Here is a 26349-nt window from a genome sequence, read left to right on the forward strand (position 1 = left end):
CAGCGGGGGGTTGGCTTCAGATCTGCAGAGGCTCGCTTCGAGCCCGCTCCTGCCGCTGGGCACAGTAGGGCTCTGAGATAACGGCAGGTTGCCCTGTGCGATGTGGCGGAGACTACACTTCCCAGCATTCCAGGGGAGAGCCCGGGGGGACCACAGGTCCCAACACGCAACAGAAAGCCCAGGGACTACAAATCCCAGCATTCCCTGCACTCAATTCCTCTGTAACTTAGATTCCAGAGTGCCGCGCAGTGCGCGCAAGTTCATGAACCTGCTTGTAGGTTTCGTGGTTTCTGAATCCCTAGACTTGAAAGCAGGCGGGAAGATCCTCTTCAGCCTCAAAAGATGACAGCCCACAGAGAGGTAACTTCTATTTGCATGGAACTCAGAAATCTCCTGCAAATCATGGTAAGGATGAAACAACAAATACAAACACTGATTAAATTATGAAAGATAATATAACAAAATGACTCCTTCAAGTCGTACTTGTTCGTTGGCCTGGGGCGCCTTTGAGGTGTTTTGCAGGGGTTTCTGGTGTACTCCTGCGTTGGACTGAGAGAGATATCGATTGTATACTCAGAATATCAGTACAGTCAGACTTCAGAGAATTTGCTAATCCAACCCCTGTTATTTTTACATATGAAGAAACTGAGGCCCAGAGAGGCAAAGAGATTGTTGAGGGATCACAGCAAGTTGAGGAAGAGTTAGAATTCGGCTCTAAGTCTCCTGCAGCCTGGGCTTTTTGCACTACACTAGGGTGATGATATTTTTAGCAGCATGGCTATGCGATCTTTCCTTGGTGAAGTCTTCCCATCAACGTTGAAACACCCAGAGGTGTTGTCTGCCATTTCAGTAAACAATGTTGCCTGCCATTCCAGTAAACAACAACAAATTTTGGCCACCATCAAGCCATCAGCCACTGAAGCCACCCTTGAAGATGGGCCCAGAGGGGAATTCAGGATGGAGAAAAACAGGGTACTTGCCCCAGATAGTTAAGATGCATATCTAAGGAATAATTTCAGTGAGCTCAGACACTTGCATCTTCCCATACATAGAAAAGCACTAAAATCATTTATTTGAGATGTCTGTTTTTTGATTAGCAGTAATCTTCTGATGTTCAATTACATATTTTCTTTTCAGCAAAAACTCCTTTGTATCCTGGTTCCTCTGTTACCTCTTCGGAGCAGTTCCTCAGAGCTATCTGAGAGGCTGTCTCCTGGGCTATAGTCCTCAGTAAGGTCCCCAAATAAAACATAACTCACAACTTTTAGGTTGTGCGTTTTTCTTAAGTCGACATTAGGTAAGCATTTATTTGGTGGCTTTCCTGCAAGTGAAGGAGTGCAATGTTTGTTTATCCTCAGTCTAGGTAAGACTTGGTATTTTGATTTGTTCTTTGTTACTCAAGGTGACATTTAATATGATTTCAGAAACGAGGTAAAATTGTAGCGTAAGCTAAGGTTTCCTTGGAGATCTGCTATCTCTTTTCCTAGGCCTTCCTTCCTCTTCCTGTACCCCTTTTGCCTATCTGGGCACCCACCCAAGTTTTCCTTCCATGTAATTCAACAAACACCTTTTTCAGCTTTTGTTATTTGCCAGACTCACTGTTGGTAGAAGGTGAAAGGCATGGTCACTGCCACAAGCAAGATAACCATCTAGTTAGGGAAATAAAGAGACTCCACTGAAATTCAAGATGAACTGTGATGAATGGCACAAAAGAAAGGACATTAGAATGCTACAGAGGCCCCCATGGAAAGATATATTTCAGCTGGCAAAACTTGATGGAGGAGGTGGCATGGGTAGGATTTTTTTCTGTGTTAAAAATTTTTATCTGTAAATCTTTTTTGTTAATGAAGTGTAACACATACAGCAAGAGCACAGTTTTTGCATATGTATACACTGGTCATCAACCCCCAAATCCAGATATTGAACATTTCCAGCACCCTTCCCAGTTAGTGCTGCATCCTTCCATCCTGATAACCACTCTTCTGACTTCTATTACCATAGATCAATTTTGCTGTTCTAGAATTTCATTTAAATGTAATCATACAGTAAGTACAATATGAGTCTGGCCTTTTTCATTCATCAATATTTTTGTGAGATTCATCCACGTTGTATGTAGCAGTAGCTTTTTTTTTTTAATTGCTAAGTAGTATTCCATTGTATGTATGTAGCACCATTTATCTTCTCTACTGTTCATGGGCATTTAGGTTTTCATTTACCAGTTTCTGGCTTTTATTAACGAAGCTGCAATGAACATTCTTAAATGTTTCTTTTTGTGGACTCATGCATTTATTTCTAGGAGAGGAGTTGCTGGCTTGTGTGGAGGGCATACGATCAGCAATAGTAGATATTGCCAGTTTTCCAAAATGTTTGTACCAATTTTCACCTTCACCAGCAACATAAGAGAGTTCTAGCTGACTCTTACCCTTGGCAATAGAGGGTGGTGTCAGTTTTTAAAATATTAGCCATTTTGGCTAAATGTGGTATCTCATTATAATTTTCATTTACATTGTCTTTGGTGTTGAGCCTTTGTCATATGCTTGTTGGCTACTTGATGTCCTCTTTTGTGAAGTGCCTGTTCAAGTCTTTTGCCCACTTTCTTAATTGGGCTAATTATCTTATTGATTTGTTGTCCTTTATATAGTCTGGATATGGAGTTCCTTGTCCGATACATGCTTTGTAGATATCTTTTCCAAGTCTGTGGCTTGCCTCTTTAGTCTTGTACTGGTGTCTTCTGAGAAGAGAAATTCTTAATTTTAATCAAGTGCCATAGTTCAATGCTTCCTTTTTATGATTAGTGCTTTTTGCATTGTTTAAATCTTTGCCTACATGGTTGGTGGAATTTTAACAGACAAATACGAGGGAAGAGCACTGCGAAAAGGAAGAGAGAGCAAGTTTGAGCATAGGCCCTGGTGTCAGAGAGGGAAGATGTGAGTCCTGTTAGGCCAGGAAGGCATGGAGTTTGGGCTCTAATGAGGTGGGGCGAGACAAAGCTGGATAGGTAGGAGGGAGGCATACTGAGAAGGGCTTTAACTTCAGCCTTGGAGTCTGGACATTATTCTAGAGGACGTGGAGGCACAGCTGGAATATTTATGAACTTAAACAGAACTTAGTTGTTCTCCTTCCACCACCAAATTTGCTCGTTCTCCTCTGCAGCCCCGTTCTCTAACACCACCTCCAGACAGCTCTGGCCTCCCCAGCCAGAATCCTGGGTGATATCTTCCTTCTCTATCCCTGCATTAAACTGTCACCAGGTCTGATAGAGTCTAAGGTATCTAAATGTCTCCAACACTGACCCTTCTATTTCATGCCCAGCTGCAGCTACCTTTGTTCAAGATCTCACAATCTCTTAACTGGAATACATCAGTCACCTCAAGCGTTTCCCAGCCTCCAGTCCTCTCCACATCCAATCCATTCCTATAGCAGCTAGTGTCCAAAATGGCAATTATTCAGACCCCTCCACAGCTTAAAAACCCTAAATAGCTCCCCAGTGCCCTTAAGGTAAAACAAACAAACAAACTCTTTTACATGGCTAGTATTCTTTCTGATTTGCTTGCTCATTCTTCCAGGCTCAACACAAGCCTCATTTCCTCCAGAAGCCTTCCTTAAATCACCCCTCTCCAGGACACAGCCAGGAGAGCCTTATCTGTACCCCTGGGGCTCCTTGTGGCATCATCTGTCCTAGCCAGATGGACCTGTCTCTTCCAGGAACCTTGAGCTCTCCCAGGTAGGAACTTTGCTGTATTTAGGTTTTTACTGAGTATAGGGCTGTGCATGTGGTTTCCAAGAAACTTGATGACCTGACTCCAGCTCTGTAGCCCTCATTTCTTACCCTTGAACCCTGGGTTCCAGTCACTGTGGGTTTCTTCTCTGCATTAGTATATGCTGCACAGTGCAGGCCTCTGTGACTATGGTCACTGCCCTCTTTTCTTCCCGTTTTTGCCCATAAGATGCCCACTTTCTCTTCCCCAACACATTCTCTTGTGTGCTTCCAAAGTGTTGTCATCTCTCTCTCATAGCATTTAACGCACTGAAGCTTTTTGAGGGCAAGGACCTTGTCTTATCTTCATATAAACTTCTAGAACATAATACGTGCTAAAGAAATTTTTAAAATAAATGAATGCGTTGGTGCTCGGCTCCTTTGCATCTAATTTCTGCACTCGAATGCACGAAAGGTAAACAGGGTTTTTTTTTCTCATCTTCAAGACCTGAAAGTCTGTGGTATAAGCTTTAAAGGAACCAGCCTAAGTGTTCAGTTACGTGGCATTCTTATCCATCTTCCAGGGGAGTTGGTAAGTACCAAATGCAACGCCACGAATGTCATTTTGGTCACAGAACCATTCTTGGCTCAACCCATCTTCTGCTTATTTTAAAATATTTTCTGAATAAAGATGAAGAACATGGTCTTTGGCTTCAGATAGCCTGGGTTTCAAAGCAGACTTTTTTTTTTTTTTTTTTAATTATTTTTGGCTGAGTTGGGTCTTGGTTGCTGCGCGCGGGCCTTCTCTAGCTGCGGCGATCAGGGGCTACTCTTTGTTGCGGTGCGCGGGCTTCTCATTGCGGTGGCGTCTCTTGTTGCGGAGCACCGGCTCTAGGTGTGCAGGCTTCAGTAGTTGTGGCACGTGGGCTCAGCAGTGGTGGCTGGCGGGCTCTAGGGCGCAGGCTCAGTAGCTGTGGCGCATGGGCTTAGTTGCTTTGCGGCATGTGGGATCTTCCTGGACCGGGGCTCGAACCCGTGTGCCCTGAATTGGCAGGTGGATTCTTAACCACCGCACCACCAGGGAAGCCCTCAAAGCAGACTTTGATACTTAGCGGCTTTTGGATTTTTTAAATAATTAATTAATTAATTAATTAATGGCTGTGTTGGGCCTTTGTTGCTGCGCGAGGGCTTTCTCTAGTTGCAGCAAGTGGGAGCTACTCTTCTTTGCGGTGTGAGGGCTTCTCATTGTGGTGCCTTTTCTTGTTGTGGAGCATGGGCTCTAGGTGCACAGGCTTCAGTAATTGTGGCACGCGGTCTCAGTAGTTGTGGCTCACAGGCTTAGTTACTCCATGATCTGTGGGACTTTTCCGGACCAGGGTTTGAACCTGTGTCCCCTGCATGGGCAGGTAGATTCTTAACCACTGCGCCACCAGGGAAGTCCCTGGCTTTTGGATTTTTAGGCTTAGTTATGTCACCTGAAAAATGGGAATAATATTACAGGCCTAGAGTTATTATGAGAATTCAGTGAGACAATGTACAGCACCTGGCACATGGAAAAACGCTCAGTAAACGGTAGTTATTAGGCTTAGTATGTCTCTGTACCCCGAGGGTAGCCACAGTCGCCCTACGGAACTTCTGAGGGTAAAGCTCCGCCAAAGAGGATGGATTTAGGGCCCAGGATGGTGATGGCGATGGTTGGGGGGCCAAGTACTGCCTAGGCTATATTCCTCTCCTCAGGGCCCCCACCCTGTCCTGGGCTACAGCCCAGCTCGGGACCCACTTTCCCCGGCCGGGGCCGCACTGGAGGTCTGAGGCTGCAAACGCGGCGGGGGAACCTAGTGTGGGCGGAACTCGAGTGCAGCGGCGGGAGGCTTCCGGGGGAGCCGCAAGGGCAACGGGTCGGCGGAGGCAGAAAAGCGTCGGACGCCGGGTTGATCATGGACGCTTGACAACCTGCGGGCAGGCGCCGGGAGGCCAAGCCAGCGACTGACAGGACGGAGAGGCGGCGAGGACAGGTAGGGGCCGGCGAGAGGGTGGGGCCCGGCGTGCCAGGTTCGTCTGGGCCGTCAGGCTTAGCGCCAGCCGTGCGAAAAGCCCTCGGCCACACCGCCCCGCCCCCGCTCCAGGGAGCGCGACCCGCGGCTCATTACCCTGCACCCGCGGCTCTGCTTGGAACACGCCACCCGCCCTGAAGTCCACCCCAGTCCGCGACTCTCAGCATCCGCACCGCGGTTGCTCTCGCTTCCCCACCCGTAAAGGCTTGGCCCCTCTGCCGTCCATCAAAATAGCGCCTCCCCCTAGGACGGGAATTCATCTCCCCTGAGTTCCTAGCCGCCTCCTCAGGCTCTCCCACTCCAGAAGAAAGCGATTATCGGCGCCTCCTCATCTCTTTGCTCCCGCGGGCTTTGCTCCTTAGGCCGAGGTTTTTTTGAGGGACCGAAGTTCTGTCCGTTTTTCTGTCCCTTCTCCATCTCCACGCCCTGTCATTCAATGTCTTCGCACGTGTCCACTTGGAAGCGAGGTTTTTGTTTTTCCTCTCCTAACCATCACCTTCCCCCGGCATCTCCTTCCTACCCTCTCCCACCAGTTTCCCCTTCCCTCAGCAACCTTTATTCCCTAGCACTTCATTTTTGCTGTTTCCGACAAGACCTTCTTAGGTAACCCTGGATGAAGTGACATAACTTGCTTTTGTAATACTGTGAAAGGGCTGCCACTCTTGGTGCCTGCCTCCAAAGGAAAACTTAGTTTCTCTTGCACGAAGCTAACCTTTTTTGATTTATTGTCTTTTTCACTCTACTATACTTCTTCATTTTGTCACACTGCCCAGTATATATCATTTTTGGAGGAGTAATCTTTTCTCATGGAGAACTCCTGTAGAATAGATACGCAGTGTGTGTGTTCACACACCCAGCTTGTAGTAAGTAGATTATACAGTTGAGGGACCCTCCTGTCCTAATGTCTTCAGGATGGCAATACTCTATCTTCATTGTTTTCTCAAACCTTTTTATTGTTTTCTTGAGATTTTGTACAAATTCTGAAGTCGTGTTTGGTAAAATGTCACATATCAGTAGGAGGCCAAATAAAGGGATTTTCCTCATGGAATTACACAGCATGTATGTGTGTATTTTCTTAGTTTGAATATGTTGCTGCTTATCTTTCAAGATGATTTCCCCCTTTTTCTATCTGATCAATGACTTATTTGATAAATGGGTCATCTTTCTTGTCTGCTTTTTGTCTTTCCTTATCTGTATCTGACTGTAGGTGGGATTCTAATGACACACCGAAGCTGTAACTGATTGCTTTTGCTTACATCTGCTGCCTCTGTGTTTTGGCAAGATTCTCTGCTTCTTAACCAGAGTCTAAAAATGAGGTAGATATAAGACACCTACTGAGATACTCCTGTGTGTTTCTTTAGGTTCTGGTTAGGTTTAAGGGCTTAGAAGGTGCTGCCTTTGGCAAAGGGCCAGATGGAATGAAGTGGCTTTTACTAAATGTGTTTCAAACCTCAGAATAAGGACAAAATCCCTTTAACTCCCAGTTAAACGCTACCCATCTCACAAAGTGAGATCTGGACTCAGGAGCTGTTTTTTTCTTTTTGAATACTGTAAAATTAAAGTATTCTGATGTCTGATCCAGCATTAAATAGGTATAGACTTTGCAAAGGAGAAGGAAGAATGACTGAAATACTTTTCTTTGGACAGATCTCAAGACCAGAGAATGGCAGGTGAACAGAAACCCTCAAGTAACCTCCTGGAACAGTTTATCTTACTAGCCAAAGGTACCAGTGGCTCAGCCCTCACTGCTCTTATAAGCCAAGTTTTGGAGGCTCCTGGAGTATATGTCTTCGGAGAACTGCTGGAGCTGGCCAATGTGCAGGAGGTAAGAGCAGTTTCTAAACAATTTTTCTATCTTCTTTGTTCTCAACCTTCCTGTGATTCTCCAGGTTTCCAAGGAATTTCAGTGCTGAAGCATTGTGGACCCATGAGATATCCTTTTGAGGAATTGGTGAGGCAGGGGAAGAGAGCAAGGATGATGTCCTGGGCTCCTTCTGGTCAATATTTTCATCTGAATTTGGGGCAAATTTAGATTGGGTTGCTAGTAATTTGAAAGGGGAAAAATCCAACTGAACCTAATAAATTAGAAAAGTAGAGTATAAGCATGGACTGATGTTTAACAGGGGTAGTTTCAGTCATTCTTAGGGACAAAAAACCTCCAGTGCAAATATAGACATTGAAAATTGGTCAGGTACATACATAGCAGAAAATGTTTGTTATTGAACATGAGATGGGCATGAATAAAGAATATACAGTTGGGCTTCCCTGGAGGCGCAGTGGTTAAGAATCCGCCTGCCAGTGCAGGGGACATGGGTTCGAGCCCTGGTCCAGGAAGATCCCACATGCCACAGAGCAACTAAGCCTGTGTGCCACAACTACTGAGCCTGTGCTCTAGAGCCCATGAGCCACAACTACTGAGCCCACGTGCCAGAATTGCTGAAGCCGGCGTGCCTAGAGCCCGTGCTTTGCAACAAGAGAAGCCACCGCAACGAGAAGCCTGTGCGCTGCAATGAAGAGTAGCCCCCGCTCGCCACAACTAGAGAAAGCCTGCGTGCAGCAACGAAGACCCAAAGCAGCCAAAAATAAAAATAAATAAAATAAATAAATTGATTAAAAAAAAAAGAATATATTGTTCCTGTGAAAAGGGCAGTGTTGTGCTGAAGAAGGTGTGTAAAAAAGATATGACATGAAAAGCTGGGAAGTAGTCCCTTTGCTTTGTTTGCTTGTTTGATGCTGTTTTTAAAACCTTGGGTATCACTTTTGGTTGTTGTGCCTTAAAAATGAGAAGATCTGGTGAAGAGTAACCAGGTGGAACAGACGTGTAAAGCAACCTATACTTTTTCAAACTCTACTTCCCATTTTGGATATTTTTATATTTATTGATTGATACTTTTATATTGATTGATCGAAAAGTCTGGTGACATCTTTTTTACTTTGGAGGATGTGCTCAGGAGCTCTTGGTGGGGTGGGTTGGCTTCCTGTTCACCATCACAGCTTCTTCCTGGCTGCCCAGGGTGGTGCCCGCTCTGCTGACGGCCACCATGTGCAGATCTGGGCAGTACTTGTTCTTGAGGATCATGTGCACGATGCTACTGAGCATCGCCCAGGCATTCTTGTTGATGGTGGTCCACACGTATGGGGTGGCTGACTTGCTGGCCAGTTCTCTTCATGACACTAGGACACCTTTGCCATTGGCTGCCGGCTCCATGCCCGTAGCCCTGCTGTGAATCAGCCCGTTGTAGCAGAAGGAGTATGGGTCTTCACGTTACTGGACTTGCTCCTGTACATCTGCTTATTCCTCTTGGTTAGTAAACTTGAGCAGTTCCCCATGATCATCCATTACAGATGTGTGGATGTGGCATCATTTCCTCTCCCTGCAACAGCTGGAAACAGAAAGACCTAGTTTTATTTTTTAATTGTAAATTTTTATTTAATGTCAGGCTGGCTTGCTAGACTGTAAGCTCTGTGAGGGTAAGGTCTATTGTGCTCACCATTGTTTCCTTAGAGCTTATTATGCAGCCTGACACACAGTAGGCTTTCAGTAAAAATTTAATTACCAGAGATAGAAAAGGAATCCTGTGAGGGAAATTTAAGAAAACTGAGGTTTTTTTAAAATAGGCTTTATTTCTTTAGAGCAGTTTTAGATTCACAGCAAAGTTGAGAGGAAGGTACAGAGTTCTAATATACCCTGTGCTCTCATACATGAATAGCCTGCCCCATTACCAATATCCGCCACCAGTGTGGAACTACACTGGCACGTCATTATCACCCAAAGACCATAGTTTACATTAGGGTTCACACTTGGTGTTTTATAGTCTATGGGTTTAGACAAATGTATAATGACGTGTCCCATTACAGTATCATACAGAGTATTTCACTGCCCTAAAAGTCCTCTGTTCTGCCTCTTCATCCCTTCCTCCCCTCTAATCCCTGGCAACCACTGATCTTTTTACTTTTTCCAGAATGTCGTGTAGTTGGAATCATACCTATGGAGCCTTTTCAGCTTGGCTTCTTTCACTTAGTAATATTGCATTTAAATTGCCTCCCTGTCTTTTCATGGCTTGATAGCTCATCATTTTTCAAAAGAAGAGATGACCAAAGGGTAGTGTGTTTCTTCAGGTTTGTGAAAAGCCTGAATGAATATGCCAAGTGGTTGTTTCATATGGAAGTTTGGGTAAGAGGAGATGGATGAAAATTAAAGCCAGAAAGACCTTATTGACTTAGGCCAGTGGGAGAAATTTTGGAGTGTCTGCTTTAGAGAAAATAGTCTTTTATGGCTAGTTTTGTAATCGTCTGTCTGAAAAGTGGGGGCTGGATTTGATGGTCTCTTCCACTTCTGATTCAGGGCCTCAGGAGGTTCTCGGTAACCTGAGACAGTAGGCTGGGGTATTCGGATGCCAGAGTTCTCATTGGGGTGCTTAGCAAATCACCCTTATCTTCCCATAGTTTGTTTTTTTCCATATGTGAGCTGGGAATAAGCTAGCTGCCTTTCAGTGGTCAGAAATTACAGACGTAGTTTTTGGAACCTTTTTTTAAAAGATGGTTAAAATCAAGTGGTATTATTGTTGGTGTCCACAGAATACCACTTGGTTCTTGTTTAGACTTTATTGAGTTTGGTAAATTGGAAGAGTAACAGGTACATATTTGTGAGTAAGGGAAACACCCAGTTACGGTATCTGGCAGCAGAGCAGAGTAGAGCAGTTCCTGGCAGAACAGTATCTCTTTCGTTGTTTTTCTGCAGATGGCTCTTTGCCATTAGCATTAGCGAGAAATAAGTAATTGTAATGAAAATTTTTATTTGGGGCTGATATCCTGGTTTCCTGTCCCAGCTGGGCTGTTCTGTCACACCTTATGCTGTGCTGATCTCCAGCATTCACGGTCCACATGTAGTTCTGAAGCTTGGAGCCAACCCTGTACTTTTTTCAGTTTGGATTGATAGTGGCTTGTGCTGTACCCGCCAAGCTGGTATATTGACAAGGCTGCTCCAGTCTGTTTTTTTTTTTTTAACTTATGTATTTGATTTATTTTTGGCTGTGTTGGGTCTTTGTTGCTGTGCACGGGCTTTCCCTAGTTGTGGCAAGCGGGGCTACTCTTCGTTGCGGTGTGCGGGCTTCTCATTGCAGTGGCTTCTCTTGTTGTGGAGCACGCGCTCTAGGCGCCCGGGCTCAGTAGTTGTTGTGTGTGGGCTCTAGAGCGCAGGCTCAGTAGTTATGGCCCATGGGCTTAGTGCTCCGCCGCATGTGGGATCTTCCCAGACCAGGGGTTGAACCCATGTTCCCTGCATTGGCAGACGGATTCTTAACCACTGTGCCACGAGGGAAGTCCCTCCAGTCTGTTTTGGTGGTAAGGGAATCCTGAGAAAACTTGAACTGCTCCCAGTGCTTGCTGCTTTGTGTGTGTGCGCATGCGTCTGTGTGACAAAAGTAGTTCCTTGGGCATGCGATGTGCAGTATAAAGCATGTATTCCTGAGAGAGAAAAATTAAACTTGGGGCCTTAATAACCTTATTTATTTTTTCCCAAAGACTCAAAGAGTTGGAAGGGACCTCAGGGACCAAGCGATAAAACGGTATAGAACTGTGGCACGTGATCACCTGCCCTCTTCTTGAACACTGCAGTGCTTGGTAGCTCGGTCTGTGAACTGCTTTTTTTTTTCCTCCTCAGCTTGCAGAAGGAGGTAATGCTGCTTATTTGCAGTTGCTGAACCTGTTTGCCTATGGAACATACCCAGATTACATAGGTGAGTTGGTTAAGATCCTCCAAAGACTTTTCTTAATTATGTTGCTCTGTCTGGATATGTTGCCTTCACGAGGGTCACTGAGGTCTGGGATATACACAACATGGGGTGGGAACTTCCTAACCTGGCTGTTTCTCATTTTACTGTGCTCTGTAGCTGACCTCCCATGAGGACTTTCGTTCCCACCTTTTATTTCCCAGTGGGTAAATGGAGACTGTGTTTATGCTCCTCCATAAATAGAGCCCTTGTTTGTTTTCCAGATGAGATTCTTGAGGACTGGTGTTTGTAGAACACTTGGAGTGTTGTGAAATGTTAGAATACTTTGTAAAGTATTTAAGCATTGTAAATATTATCTAAATACTATCATCATATTGAAGAAAGTTTAGAAAACAGGGAAAAAAGTCACTTGTACTACCATTAAACTACTGTTAGCATTATGGTGCTGGACTTTTCTTCCTTGTGCTTATGCTTTCTGATATGTAGGTGTAATTAGATTATGTATACAATTTTATATCTTGCTTTATTCACTTATTTCATAGGCATTTATCCACGTTTTAAGTCTTTGTAGTCATTTTTAATATTCCATAATCGAATACTCCGTAATCTACTTACCCCATTCTCTTTTGTAGATCATTTGAGTCATTGTATTGATAAATTAGAATCTTAAATGTCAGGAATGCGGTGCATGAATGTCCAAACACTAACTTACCTTCCACCCAAGCCATTTTTGTCTGGCTTCCCTAGTTTATTTTAGTGATATGACATAGGCCTGGCAGTTTATTTTAGTGGTATGACTCAGGGTCTTCTCTACTATGTCCTCGACTTCCCCTTTTTTCTCATTTTCTTTCTCCATGGTCACTTCTACTTACTCGGTGCTGCTGCCAGACTGGACAGTTTGCCACTTGCCAGATTTTCTGACCTTCACTTTGTTCCAATGAGTGTATCCTTTGTTTCCATCGTCACTAAAGAGCAGCATTTTACGGACTCTGGAACCAGGATTCTTGCATTATATTCTGTGTCCACTTCAATAGTTGTGTGTTCTTTGGCAAATTAAATGATCTTCTGTACCTCAGTCTCCTTATCTGTAAAATGGGAGTAATAAAAAGGTCCACAATCCCTTATCTGCACTTCTTGGGCTAGATGTTTCATAATTTAGAATTTTGGGGACTTTAAAAAGGTAATATGATGCATATACTTTTTTATGTAACACCCTTGAGAGGTGTGGGCAGCACCGGTAGTCAAACACATTCACAGTTTTGCAGCAAAACAAATGAATATTCACAACAAGTGGGATAAAAAGCCTAACTCAATTTAGGTCAGGAATTGCCACCAAATGAATTTCAGCACGGTGCTCAAGGGAAAAAAAGCAGTGTGGGTTCACCTTTTTGGAATCGAGCATTATGGATAAGGAATTGAAGACATTTGGAATCTGTCTTGTGGGGCTGTTGTGAGGACTAACCGGATGTGTGTATAGATGAATAACGGATCTGTGTGTGCACTTACACTAAGTAAAGCTTGCCGTATATGTTGCCTTGGCTGGTGCCATTGCTGTTGCTATTATTGTTATTGCTAAAATTTTGCCTGTCCTTCAAGGATCATCTCATAGTCCACCTTTCTTTCTTTTTGTCTCCTGTACCTCCCCAGTTCCCCAGTGTGACTGCACTCACTTGCACTCTCTCTTTTTTCTCTCCCCCTCTCTCTCCCTTTTTGCCTCTCCCCCTCCTCCTCACCCTCTTGTTCTCTTCTGGTAGTTTGTACCTTTCTTCTGGTAGCTCTCTTGCATTTGTAGCTGTTGAAACGTTGGATGGTAAGACTGAGGACAAGTCCAGGACCAGTGAGTTGCACAACTCTGGGTGGTAGTTGGTGCTCCTGGAGTTGCGGAGTGTAGCAGCCCTGACAAGGCCCGTCTGTTCCCCTTGAATCACTTAAGACAGTGCATTGCACATAACAGATGCTCAGTGAAGACATGTTGAAAATAGTACTCCAGTAAGAGAATTGTCATATCGTTTTGTGCACTCATGCCCGGCTTCTTAGGAGACTAAGCTTCTTGTGTGTAGAGATTCAGTTTTGTCTTCTTTGGAAGCACATGGTATTTCAGAGAAGATGGGAGGTGCTTATGGAACATTTGCCTAGTGAATAAGTGCAGAATCATGACAGTGATTCAGTAGTAGGTTTGATGTGGGGAGTTGGTGCGCTTATTCCATGAAGAAATCCTAATTTTATTTTGTGTCTTGATTTTTGTGGTGGGTGGGACTGAGCAGCCAACAAGGAGAGCCTGCCAGAACTGAGCACAGCTCAGCAGAACAAGCTGAAACACCTTACCATCGTGAGCTTGGCGTCGAGGATGAAGGTACGGTCCACACCCTTTCCTGTCTTCCTCCTCGCCTCGAGGCAGGTGTCTCGTTGGCATCAGTGTGGGAACTCCCAGCTACACACAGTAGAGTTGCATCATAAGTGCATAAAATTTGCCTGGCAAAGGACAAAAGAGAAAAAGATAACAGTTAAAATAGTGTGGATAATTACTCACCATTCCATTTAGGAAAAGTATGCCCAGGAGTGATTGTGAATCAGCAGGTCTCAATTCTGGCATGCCGGGGTACCCCACGTGCTGTGAGCATTTTGCCATGCTTAAAGGAGACTGCTGTTTCAAGATACAGATTTTTCAAACAGCAAGGCACCTCAAGGCAAGTTAACTGCTTCAGCTGTTGCTCAGTGCACAGTGAACTGTTCCCGTGCTGGAGGAAAAACTTGCTATGTTGAACTTACTGAGAGATAGATTTTTTAATATGCTGCCTTCCTCTGGAGATTTTCAAGGTTAATTATACTAATTGGAATTTTTGCCTTCTATGCTAACTTCTGACCCTAACCTTCTGTAAGATACCACTCCACTATATCTCTGAGTTCTTCTTTTTAGAAGAAGACGTGCAACCAACTGCTCATAGCCATTAACAAAGAAGATCCAGGTTTGATTAATTTATAGTTGATTTTTGGCTCTCTGCCCAATCCCAGCCTAAATGTCTAAGTTTTTATGGGGCTGTGCCTTTGAAAAAGTTTGCTTTTTGCATTTCCCCTCTGTGATTGAGCTGGAGAGATGTATATTTTTTCTTGGATTGCTGTTTCACTTGCTAAAATTATTTTATCTGGCCTAATCACAAATTTCTGATTCTCAGCTGGGCATTTCAGGTGGGAGGCCTATTTTGTTAGGAAATGAGGACCTGGATTTTTTTTTTTGTCCTGATCATGAACTTCTCAAGTGTAGCAAAGAGTAGGAGTGACTTTTCCCCTCGTTTCTGCAACCTGTCATTCTTTTTTTTTTTTTTTAACATCTTTATTGGAGTATAATTGCTTTACAATGGTGTGTTAGTTTCTGCTCTACAACAAAGTGAATCAGCTATACATATACTTATATCCCCATATCTCCTCCCTCTTGCGTCTCCCTCCCACCCTCCATATCCCACCCCTCTAGGTGGTCACAAAGCACCGAGCTGATCTCCCTGTGCTATGCGGCTGCTTCCCACTAGCTATCTGTTTTACATTTGGTAGTGTATATATTTCCATGCCACTTTCTCACTTCGTCCCAGCTTACCCTTCCCCCTCCCTGTGTCCTCAAGTCCATTCTCTACCTCTGCATCTTTATTCCTGTCCTGCCCCTAGGTTCTTCAGAAGGGTTTTTTTTTTTTTTTAGATTCCATATATATGCGTTAGCGTATGGTATTTGTTTTTCTTACTTACTTCACTGTGTATGACAGTCTCTAGGTCCATCCATCTCACTACAAATAACTCAATTTCATTTCTTTTTTATGGCTGAGTAATATTCCATTGTATATATTTGCCACATTTTCTTTATCCATTCATCTGTCGATGGACACTTAGGTTGCTTCCATGTCCTGGCTATTGTAAATAGAGCTGCATTGAACATTGTGGTACATGACTGTTTTTGAATTATGGTTTTCTCAGGGTATATGCCCAGTAGTGGGATTGCTGGATTGTGTGGTAGTTCTATTTTTAGTTTTTTAAGGAACCTCCGTACTGTTCTCCATAGTGGCTGTATCAATTTACATTCCCACCAACAGTGCAAGAGGGTTCCCTTTTCTCCACACCCTCTCCAGCATTTACTGTTTGTAGATTCTTTGGTGATGGCCATTCTGACTGGTGTGGGGTGATTACTCATTGTAGTTTTGATTTGCATTTCTCTAATGATTAGTGATGTTGAGCATCCTTTCATGTGTTTGTTGGCAATCTGTGTATCTTCTTTGGAGAAATGTCTATTTAGGTCTTCTGCCCATTTTTGGATTGGGTTGTTTGTTTTTTTGCTATTGAGCTGCATGAGCTGCTTGTATATTTCGGAGATTAATCCTTTGTCCAACCTGTCATTCTAAGCCCCTGTACCAACCCTGGATTTCAGACCTTTAGTCATAGAAAACCCCCCAGGTATGTTTGCCCTCTTCTCCGCATACATCTTCCTCCTGTTTCTGCAGGTTTGATTGCTGTGTTAATTTTCAAACTAATAGTGATGCGTCATAGGATTTACATAAAACTGGATATTTAGATATCCAGTTGTCTTGGAGTCATGCAGAATGTTGGTACAGTCCATTACGGGACTACTGTTGGGGAATTGACATTGGTTATAAGAGACCAAGAAAACATGTAAACTTCAGGATGACCTCTGAGCTTGCAGTATCCATTGGCCACCTGTAGGTGGATGCGTTAGCCTGTAAGTTTTTTTAATTGTGCTCTGCTGGGCAAGCAGCCAGTTTGTCTCTCCAGTGTCTGAGATTCTTTGGAGTTTCTTTTGATGATCTGGCGTTTTATACAAATTCTGCAAGCTTCCAAAAGGCAGCAGAGTGCCACATACTGAGGATATCCCTTTCTCCTCTAGAAAGAGTCTTTGGGATCTCTAAGAGTATGCTTCAGAGCATGAAAGCTGGAAGCTGAACAAAGTCCAGGAGGCAGAGGATGGAGGAGAACGCATTCCTAGATGCTGTGGGTCCTGTTTGGATCCCACAGGTCTCACAGCTCATTTATCCATCTCTTGTTGCCATAGATGTTAATAATTACCACTAGACTGCATTTCCCAAAGCCCTGAGGCATATGTTGGCTATCTGAGTAATAACCTGAATTTTCTTTAATGTTTAGCAATGGTTTTTGTAAACATCACATGTACCTTATCTATAGTGTATCCCCTACTCCGTGCTGCTGAAGGACCTGGAGATGCGGAATCTCCGGGAACTGGAAGACCTCATCATCGAGGCTGTCTACACTGATATCATCCAGGGCAAGCTGGATCAGCGAAACCAGCTGCTGGAAGTGGATTTCTGCATTGGCCGTGACATCCGAAAGAGAGATATCAATAATATTGTCAAGACCTTGCATGAATGGTGAGGCTCAAAGAAGGAGGTGCCCCCCTCTTTAGGGAGGGGATACCTAGCATGCCCTCTATGCCTCTGTTTGGGGAAATGTGGTCTCCAGGTATCAGCTGGGGCTGCCTGGGAGCTGGGGCCTTGGGACAGCAAGCTAGGGAGTGGGGCTGCATTTGTGACTACAGCTGTGTGGCAGTAGGAATCACTTCAGGCCTCCTAGTGCCATGGTTGTAAAATAGTTCTTGTCCTATGCAGTTGGGGGCTATTTAGTAGCAGGCTGTAAAATGCCCAGAGTTGGCAGGTGGAGCCTCTGAAGGCTCGCTGTGTGACACTGATCCTGTGCTTTGCAAACTCACCCTCAGTGTTTGACCAAACTTGGGAATTAGTGTTGGTAAGATTCTTTGGATAAGAGAACCATGTTCAGCATCAGTAACGTTGGGCTAGTGTTTGTAAAACATTGTGAAGGATATTGAAGACAAGGAATGGGTTATTCTAAGTTGGAACACAGACTCATATACAGAATATTTGATAACCGTATTCTGGTATATAAAAGGAAGTGGAACATTTGCACGTACTCTGTTTTAATGGAATTTGATGTTCGCAAGAGCTGTCGCACGTTCTACATGGATTTGTTATGGCGTTATTCAAGACTGAGCTGTGAAGGAGGGCCAAGGTGAGAGTATAATTGGAGGTGAGGAGAGTGTGTTCCCAGGCAGGCACATGGCACGTTGGAGGTCATGAAGCAGAGTAGGCAGACTTTGTGCAGAGGGGTGGGGTTCATTTTGTCTTTAAACATACTGACTCTGGCTTAGCCTCTAGAGGTGTGTATCCGGGGATGTACAGACTGACTCTGGCTTAGCCTCTAGAGGTGCGTATCCGGGGATGTACAGGCTGACTCTCTGGCTTAGCCTCTAGAGGTGCGTATCCGGGGATCTACAGGCTGACTCTCTGGCTTAGCCTCTAGAGGTGTGTATCCAGGGATGTACAGACGGATTCTCTGGCTTAGCCTCTAGAGGTGTGTATCTGGGGATCTACAGGCTGACTCTCTGGCTTAGCCTCTGGAGGTGTGTATCCGGGGATCTACAGGCTGACTCTCTGGCTTAGCCTCTAGAGGTGTGTATCCAGGGATGTACAGCCCATCTTTGACCCTCTGGGGGTCCACAGCCCCCTAAGTTTCCCTCACTTCAGCTACTGTTGGATCCCCAGGCATGTACTTGCTCACCCTTTACCCCAGGTTCTGTCCCAGGTGTGACTCCAGACACCTTCCCTTTACAACATCTGACACAAGCAGGAACTTTCAAAAGATTTTAAAACAGTGAAGTCAGACTAAATGGGAAATAAACTTAGAAAACACCCCTAACATGCAAATGGTCTGGCATACAACATCTAGGTTTCCAGTCCCACTAAAGTTGGCTGTCTTTTTCCATTTTTGAGATGACTGACACCGTTTTTCACCTCCATAGTCTGGCTTCAATGTGTTTGCACCCAGAGGGGCTATTCTAGCCGCCATTCCAGGATGTTTACTAGTACAAATTCTTACAACTTGTTTTTAGGCATTGGAGTTAGATTTGAAATAGAATTGGTATGTAGAGTGGCACCACAAATATGCAGAATGTTCCCAACTGTTGACTCTAAAGTGGAGGGTATGTAGCTATTTATTGTACTATACCTTCAACTTTTTTTTTTTAATGTATTAAAATTTTCAAAATAAAAAGTGGGGAAAATGATATAATGAGGAGGGGGTGGCAGTTGGGAAGTAACACACTTCTGAGAAAAAGGGCAATCTTCAAAATAGGGTGCTTTTAGAAAATAATTTTTTCTGTTGAGAAAACTGATTAATCAGTGCCACCTGTGAAGTCTCGCCTAATTCCTTTAATTGCACATTCTGTGAAGCTTTCCCATGGGATACAAAGGTTGGAAATTAAAGCTGTATTCTAAGAAACCACCCCACATCCTCCGTGTTTGTTTCCGTATGCCCTGTGTTATGTATTCAGAAACACCTGTCTTTTGGAAGGAGTGAAGGGGCAAGAGCCCTGGCAGACGGAGTGTTACAGGAAGTCTCTAAGGAATCGGGGAGGGAGATTTGGGAGACTGAGGGACAACTACCAGGCTTTTCTGCGGCTCAGGGCTGGTTATCTCTTATATAGGTGTGATGGCTGCGAGGCAGTCCTGCTGGGCATCGAGCAGCAAGTTCTGAGAGCCAACCAGTACAAGGAGAACCACAGCCGAACTCAGCAGCAGGTAGAGGCCGAGGTGAGGAAGAGAACGCCTGTCCCCACTCCAGGGTATCGCTGTTTGTCCCTTGTCTTGTGATCTTGGCGTAGATGAAACAGCACTCACTCACTGGTGGGCACTGGGTGAGGTGCTGGGGTAGAGGTGAGTGCGACCCAGGCCCTCCTCTTGGTGCTGTCCGTCTCGTTTCTGATTCCTGGTCACCAGAGGGTGAGTGGGCTCGGAGAGCGGAATGTTGTAATTCCTCAGTTCACACGCACTTTGCAGCTATAGAGCAAAAGAAACGAGTTTGGGGATGGGTCTTAAAGATGGATGGAGGGATGATGGTTACCAGGCGGGGCAGAGGGAGGGATGCGGCTGGGCTGGGGCACATGGGGCTTCAAGGCCCTGGTGCCGCTCTGCCTCTTAAGTTGTGTGGTGGGTGCACAGTGTTCATTGTATTCTTCTCTAATCTGTATGTGTATGTTGTAACCTTTTAAAATGCATGATATGTTTCATCTTGAAAGAGGGAAAAAATTCGGTGGATGAAATGCAAGTGAAGATAAAAGTGTGATTGTGGTGTTAGACGCCTGGTTGTTCAGGACACTTTTAGCCTCTGGGAGAGACGCAGGCTCCAGCCCTTGAGTTAATGGGCGTTTGTCTGCCTATAGCCTGGACCCCTGTGGAGCCATCTCCCAATTTGTTTGGAGCCCTGAAGATCAGAATTTTAGCACTGAAAGTCCTTTTCTAGCGTGATGGAGCTTGAAGCATTAATGGTATTTAATGAATTTTAGAAGTCAGGTATCCTAGAGTGTAGCAGAATGGGACTCAGAGTTACAGCTAAGGAACATAAGAAATAAGTAGTTGTGCCTTTCTAAGGGGGATTTGTAAAATTTGAAGATTTCCCCTACTCTGTTGTATGTACTCCTTGAAAATAAAACCTGGTCTTTGTAAGACCAGCTCCTTGTCCCATGCCTAATGAGCACATAATAGGTGCTCAAATGAGTGTTTATATTTCAGGCACACCCTATAAGTGTGAGTGGACTGCTGAACTCTGCTTTCATGAACTAGAGTGCATTTATTTCAGATACACACATCCCTGTATATATATGCATACCTACTCTGTGAATGTTCCATCCACTGTAAATTTTTAACTCTACTTCTAGCCAAAGAAGTGTGAACTATATTTAATTTAGCATTAATCAAAGACAGATGCAATTAGGAAAGTAAGCCTGCTGCTTCTCTAATAAGCTCTGTGATCCCCCTCTTGAATATTTTGCTCTCTTCTCTGACCTGGGATTGATGTCTGAGCAAAGTAGGACAGTATTCACTGATTCTTCCCTGTACATCAAACCCTGGAAACAGTAGATTTGGAGGTGAAACGCCCACCTGACCTGGGATAGCCTGAAACACTCTTTAACCTGGTTGGTGGCCCAGGAGGAGGAGCCTGATCGCTACTGGCTGCCCCATTGTGCTTGGGCTGTTGCTAATTGTGTGGCAGGTGGTGGGCTTGACTGTGGTCGTTTGCAAAACTGGATGATACTAGTTTTAGAATTTTGAATGGCTCAAGTTTATTTCCAGAACAAATGGCATCTGATGAAAGAAGGCACTGCCTAATGTTGAGGCATGACCAATATGTAGACAACAGTGTGGGCTCCTTAAATTATGGTTATTAAATGAGAGCCAGCACACCTGGATTTGCTCTCAGCAGCCCACTGCTGGAAAACACAGCTGCTCCTGCTGGCAGAGCCTGATGCTGCCACCAGGTGGCAGTAAGGATTTGATTAAGTTTGAGAGAAAGAAATTTGAGGAAACTGCCAAGGTCACCTCCACTACCAATTAAAACAGTCTACTAATTTAATAATCTTCTAGGAAATCTAGAACAGACAAGTATGAGAAGAGTGGGAGCATGGTCAAAGCCCAGAGCCTTGACAGTTTTTCCATTCACAAATGCGTGATCTGGCTACTATGTGTCGGATGCTGACCGTCCCCCAGCTGAAGGCACATGGAAGGTGCTCACTAAGTATTTGTTGACTTGGAAATAAAACAGATCTACCACAAACACAGCTGTAATTCTGTCCTATTCTGCTTGTATTTATGCTTCGATTACTCTTGACTTAACTTTTTTAGTCATTTTCTCAACTGAGTTGATCTTTCATTTGTTTGTCCTTAAGTTAGATTGCTTGTTCCCATAGGGGAAAACTTGACGTTTTTCTCCCAAAATCTTATACAGCAGCTATCTTCTGATGAGTATTAGCTTTAAGAGTCTTCCCTCTTAACGAAGTCAGCCCTATCACAAACTGCCTAAGAATATTCTCTCCTTTTAGTTTTTCACAGAAATAACACATAATTAGTTACAATTCCAGCGTACCTGGAGGAGGTAGAACAATAACATTATGAGCTGTTTCATTACCTCTGAGCAAATACTCTGGAGGGGCGGTAATGATCACCTCCACAAAGCACCTCCTCATTTACATTTGATTTTGGAGTGTATTTTTCTTTATATTTCAGTGTGCTTATAAGTCTGATGTTCTCTGGAATGTCAATCTGTAGTTCTTGCTGCATTCACAAAATAGGCTGTGTTCCAGTCAGGTAGGTAATAGAGCATAATTGGACAAAGGAAGCTCTGTTTTTCTTTATGTAGAAAATGCCCCAGGAGTTAAGTTAGTGACAGATCTTGAGCCTGTTGGCTGTGGAGTGCACCAAGAGTGTGCTTCTCGGTGCTTCCTGGAGAGTGCTTCTCTCCATCTCCCCGTTCTTCTTTTCTATGTAGCCCTTTCCCCACTGTGCGCTCTACTTCTGTTGTCTTCCCTTGCCCTGCCCCATAGCTCAAAGAGGTTTTCCTACCCGAAGACTCTCTTCTTTCTCCTTTTGCCTGAATATTTAAAGTCTCTAGTAGAACTAGGCTGTGATTTTGTTAGCAGGCGCAGTCCCACCTGAAAATTCCTGAGGCCCATGATTTGAGGGGCTTGACAAACTCTAGGTCATCTGGGGTAATGGGATGGGGATGGCCTGCAAGCCAGACTACTCAAGGAAGAAAATTAGAAGGATCAGGGGCATTTAGGCCAAAGAAGACAAGTCTGCGGGATATTAGTCATCGTTTTAAGGGCAGCTCTGTGAAAGAGGAGTTAGACTTCTCAGGATTGTTTCTTGAAGCTGAGACGGGCGGGCTTAACTGGTGGACCTACATGAGTGGCCACTCCTGGGTCCCAGAAGGAGCTATCTGCAGGTAGACCTGCACAGCTATTACAAAAAGCTAGTTGACTCTTAACTCCCCTTCAACTATGAGAGTCTGTTACTGGCTCAGCAGTCTACTTTGTGAGTTCCCTGTGTTTAAAATGCTAACAATCAAATTGATTGAGCACAACATATCCATAATAGGACCCACTGTGAGCCACGTCATTCCCACCATCCAGGCTGAGGCCTTGTTTAAGATAAAGGGCCTCATTTCTTAGGCTAAGAGACACTTGCCCAAGAAGCCCTCTTTTTCCCTATGGCACGTTTACCTGACTGTGGAGGACTCGACTTTGTCAGTACATAGTCTTACTGGAAGCTGGATGTGAACCCCTGAAACACAGAGGAGACACAGCACCCAGGAGGCCACCATCCGAGAGTGAGAGGGCGCTGCCAGGGAATATAGGTTGAGGGGAGGCTGGTGGTCAGGACGGGTTTGTGGAAGAGGTAGGGTCAGAGGTGGCTAGCGAAGGAGGAGGCTTGCCCAGGCTGGAATAACAGGGTGCAGGAAAGGCAACAAGACAGAAGAAATGACTGCTTCCGGGTGTGAGGCCGGGGACTAGTGTGGCTCTAGTGGAGGGCACATGTTGTGGAAGGGAAGGAAGGTACAGGGTCTTGAGTGGCGTGTCAGAAGTGCAGAACAAACCAGGTTTTTCCTTGGGGTAAGTCTCATTTCTTTTTCTGGCTTACCAGGGTCACTGAGCACCTGAAATAATAGCTTACTGGGAGATAGTTTCTGTAAGAAAAAGCTGCTTGAGGAGGTAAATAGGCATTTGAATGAATGCTTAGAAAACATATCAAACTGGACAAACCTTGGAGTGTTATTTTATAAAGCGGTGATAACGGAGAAATCACATTTCTTAATCTCTCCCCCAAGGCCATCAAAATACGCTGAAGTAAAACAAAAACAAATATCTCTTTTATTTATTTATTTTAAAATTTTATTTGTTTATTTTTGGCTGCGTTGGGTCTTCGTTGCTGCACGCGGGCTTTCTCTAGTTGAGGCGAGTGGGGGCTACTCTTCGTTGTGGTGTGCGGGCTTCTCATTGCGGTGGCTTCTTGTTGCGTAGCATGGGCTCTAGGCACGCAGACTTCAGTAGTTGTGGCTCGTGGGCTCTAGAGTGGAGGCTCAGTAGTTGTGGCGCGCGGGCTTAGTTGCTCCGCGGCATGTGGGATCTTCCCAGACCAGGGCTCAAACCTGTGTCCCCTGCATTGGCAGGCAGATTCTTAACCACTGCACCACCAGGGAAGTCTCTGCCTTTACTTTCTTATGACAAACATACACCTCACTCTGCACCAGTACACCTCAGCTAGCTGAAGGGCAAAGGCATGAACAGTCCATTAGAATTGGTGTTGGGGAATGTGTATAAATACGGGCACAGGAGTACACAATTGGTAGAAGGACAAGTTGGTACAATCATTCTTCAGAAGGCAGTATAGCAATAGTTACTAAAGTAAAATGTGTAAACCCTTTGATGTGGAAAGCTCAATTCTAGGAATATGTCCTCCACAGGTGTTCACAAAAGTATGCAAAGGTAAACATGGAGGGCTGTTCACAGGAGCACCATATGTAAGTGAAAAACAAACTGGGAACTAATCAAAAAATGGTAGAACATTCATCCTAGAACAGTCCACAGATATTGCATAGGGTATGTTTAGGAGTTGCTTAAGTGTTTCGGAGCCTCTCTGTTAATTGAAGAAAGGAATGCTGAAAACAGTACTGTGGTCGCATTTTTCTTTTACTACATTTTTTGTCATTTGTCACTTAGTTGGCTGAAGTTTATCCTCTAGTTGCTTATTCAAGAAGGGCTCGTGGGAATTTGGGAATTGTATTCCCAAAGTTCTGGTGAAAATACCTGTGGTTTCGTATGTGAACAGTAGTGAGCTGAGTATAGCATCTTGTGTCACCCTGTCTTTTTCTATGGCCATTTTAACCAGTGCTTTCTTTCACTTACTGTGTTGTACCTTTTTGCCAAATGGTCCACTACCACTTGGCTTATTCCCCATTTTCAACCAAGAAAGCATTAGTTCCACTTTTGTGCTTGACTCATTTCCATGTATCTTCCACGAGCAGCCCCTGCTTGTTTCTCCCATCTGAGTTTCTGAAGATAATCTCAGATTTTCTTGCAGAGGATTCTGGCTTCTTCCCTGAGTGGCCCCCCTTATAGCGAGAACAAGTTGCAGTGAGTTTCTGGCGCTTACAAGCTGACCACACCAGTTCTGTGTCTCCCTCCAGGTTACCAACATCAAGAAGACACTCAAAGCTACCGCGTCCTCCTCAGCTCAGGAGATGGAGCAACAGTTGGCTGAACGAGAGTGTCCCCCCCACGCTGAGCAGAGGCAGCCCACTAAGAAGATGTCCAAAGTGAAAGGTCTGGTCTCCAGCCGCCACTAGGGCCGGCTGGGGCAGCTGGCACTCACCAGGCCTGGGTCAGGTGGGGAGGGGACACCAAGGGCCTATTTCCTCCCCTCTCTACCTTCCATGAGTTCCAGACCTGCCCGTCCCCTCACCAGCGCCTCCCCCCACATTGGTACTGTTCCAGAAGAACCGTTAACTCCCTTCCCTCTCCCACTCCCTCTTCCCCAGTTGCTCCCTTCAGACTCAGGGGCTCCACGGATGCCATCCCAACAGGGCCAGACACTGCCCAGCTTCCCTCCAGGAGGTTCTTGTCTCTGTCTAAGGGCTTGTATCCCTCCCAGTTTTTCTTTTGCTTCGTGTCATTTTGTCAGGCTGGTCATAAGCTGGAAGCAGCTTTCACTGGCCCACAGGGATGACTGCGAAGGAGGCCCCTCTCTGAGTGACGGGAGGCACTCCTTCTCCAGCCCCATGTGCCAGAGTACCCACAATGGTGCAGGCGCTCTAGCCAGGTATCAAAATGCTTTGTTTTCCCTCTCCTGCCTTATCCCTTGTTGGCAGCTCAGATCAGGCCATGGAGGGATGTGATGCTGGGCTATGTTTACTAAACCTGCGGGTTTTCAGCCTCTTACGCCCAGCTCCAATCTCTCATTAGTTGGGAGCACCGGGCTGATTAACCTCTGGAATCTGAGCACCCGTAGGGGTCGCTGCGGGTCTGCTGGGTGGCGGACGTTTCTTCCGGCTTGGTGTTCTCCGCTGGCCTCGCTCCCTGCTGCCTCTGACTACTCAGACTGGTTTTTGGTGTGAAGGCCCCGGCTGCCCACTGGGGCTGTCTGCCAACACTTGTTCTCCCGAGATCTTTAATTCTTCCCGGCTGCATCCGTGGTGGGGATGGTGGTGTGGAGGCCCCCCTATCTGGTGAAGGATCTGTTGCTGCTTCTGTTTCTTTCTTCCCACCCTCCCTGGCTGGTGACCCAGAGCCCTCTGATGATGGCATTCTCCTGGCAAGAGAAAAGGACTTGACTAGCCTTTCTGAACTTGAACAGTTTCAGGTTATATTTTAATTTTTTTTTTTTTTTGTACAGGTTCTGATTCTAATACATTTCAACATGCTTTTTTTCCCCCTCGTGTCAATATTTGTTATAGACTGATCGCCGGGGAGTTTCACCTGGTTGGAGGGTGGGGTGTGTGTATGTGTGCGTGTGGTGGTGTTTTTTTTTTTTTTAAGGGGAGGTGGAGGTCCTGGACTGATATTAAAGAGAGAAAAAGCACATTTTAGAAAAAAAAATAAAAGTAGATTTAATGTATGTGACTGTGGAATGTGAGGTTGCATAGCTGGTAGATCTTGAGGGGCTAGAATTAGGGTGGTTCAGGGAAAATGTGATACTGTTTCAGTGCCATGGTTAAAAAATGGATTTCTCCTTTTTCCTAAATGTCCAACAGCTGCCTACCGTTGATCGAATGTTAACAAAATACTCTTGTTTCCCTTTTTATGATTCATGTCCCCATATAACATTATGCCCAGCTGGAGGGTTTAATCCCCAAAGTATGTTTCATGAAACCCTTTGATAGATGCTCTGTGGAAAAGGGGTTCTGTTGTTAAATAAATTCGGCACATCCTGCATCCCATATCCTCACTGGAAATTCATTGTTAAGGTCACAAAGAAGGCCTGGGGGAGGAAGCCTGTTCCCAACACTGATT

General features: G+C 44.9%; 1 protein-coding gene across 5 annotated transcripts; it reads left to right on the forward strand.

The window, feature by feature from the left end:
* The first annotated feature begins 216 nt into the window (after window positions 1–216).
* Window positions 217–26276, forward strand: COPS7B (COP9 signalosome subunit 7B). 5 transcript variants are annotated; one of them, XM_082466180.1, is made up of 8 exons: window positions 217–405; window positions 3567–3724; window positions 7399–7576; window positions 11414–11489; window positions 13748–13836; window positions 16662–16864; window positions 18994–19099; window positions 24528–26276. In XM_082466180.1, the coding sequence occupies exons 1-8, from the start codon at window positions 343–345 to the stop codon at window positions 24684–24686; spliced, it is 1032 nt and encodes a 343-aa protein (XP_082322306.1). In that variant the 5' UTR covers window positions 217–342; the 3' UTR covers window positions 24687–26276. The 5 variants fall into 5 exon arrangements, with proteins under 5 accessions (XP_082322306.1, XP_082322307.1, XP_082322309.1 ...); XM_082466181.1 differs by having other exon boundaries at window positions 219–360; XM_082466183.1 differs by lacking the exon at window positions 3567–3724 and having other exon boundaries at window positions 228–405.
* The last annotated feature ends 73 nt before the right edge of the window (window positions 26277–26349 follow it).

The sequence above is a fragment of the Balaenoptera physalus genome (genome assembly GCF_965194825.1).
Source record: "Balaenoptera physalus genome assembly, chromosome: 6".
Taxonomy (NCBI): domain Eukaryota; kingdom Metazoa; phylum Chordata; class Mammalia; order Artiodactyla; family Balaenopteridae; genus Balaenoptera; species Balaenoptera physalus.

Coding starts and splice junctions, on each gene's coding strand:
- COPS7B (XM_082466180.1), top strand. CDS start 343: ATGACAGCCCACAGAGAGGTAACTTCTATTTGCATGGAACTCAGAAAT. Junction 16,865..18,993: donor GTCAAGACCTTGCATGAATG/GTGAGGCTCAAA, acceptor TCTCTTATATAG/GTGTGATGGCTGCGAGGCAG. Junction 19,100..24,527: donor AGCAGCAGGTAGAGGCCGAG/GTGAGGAAGAGA, acceptor GTCTCCCTCCAG/GTTACCAACATCAAGAAGAC.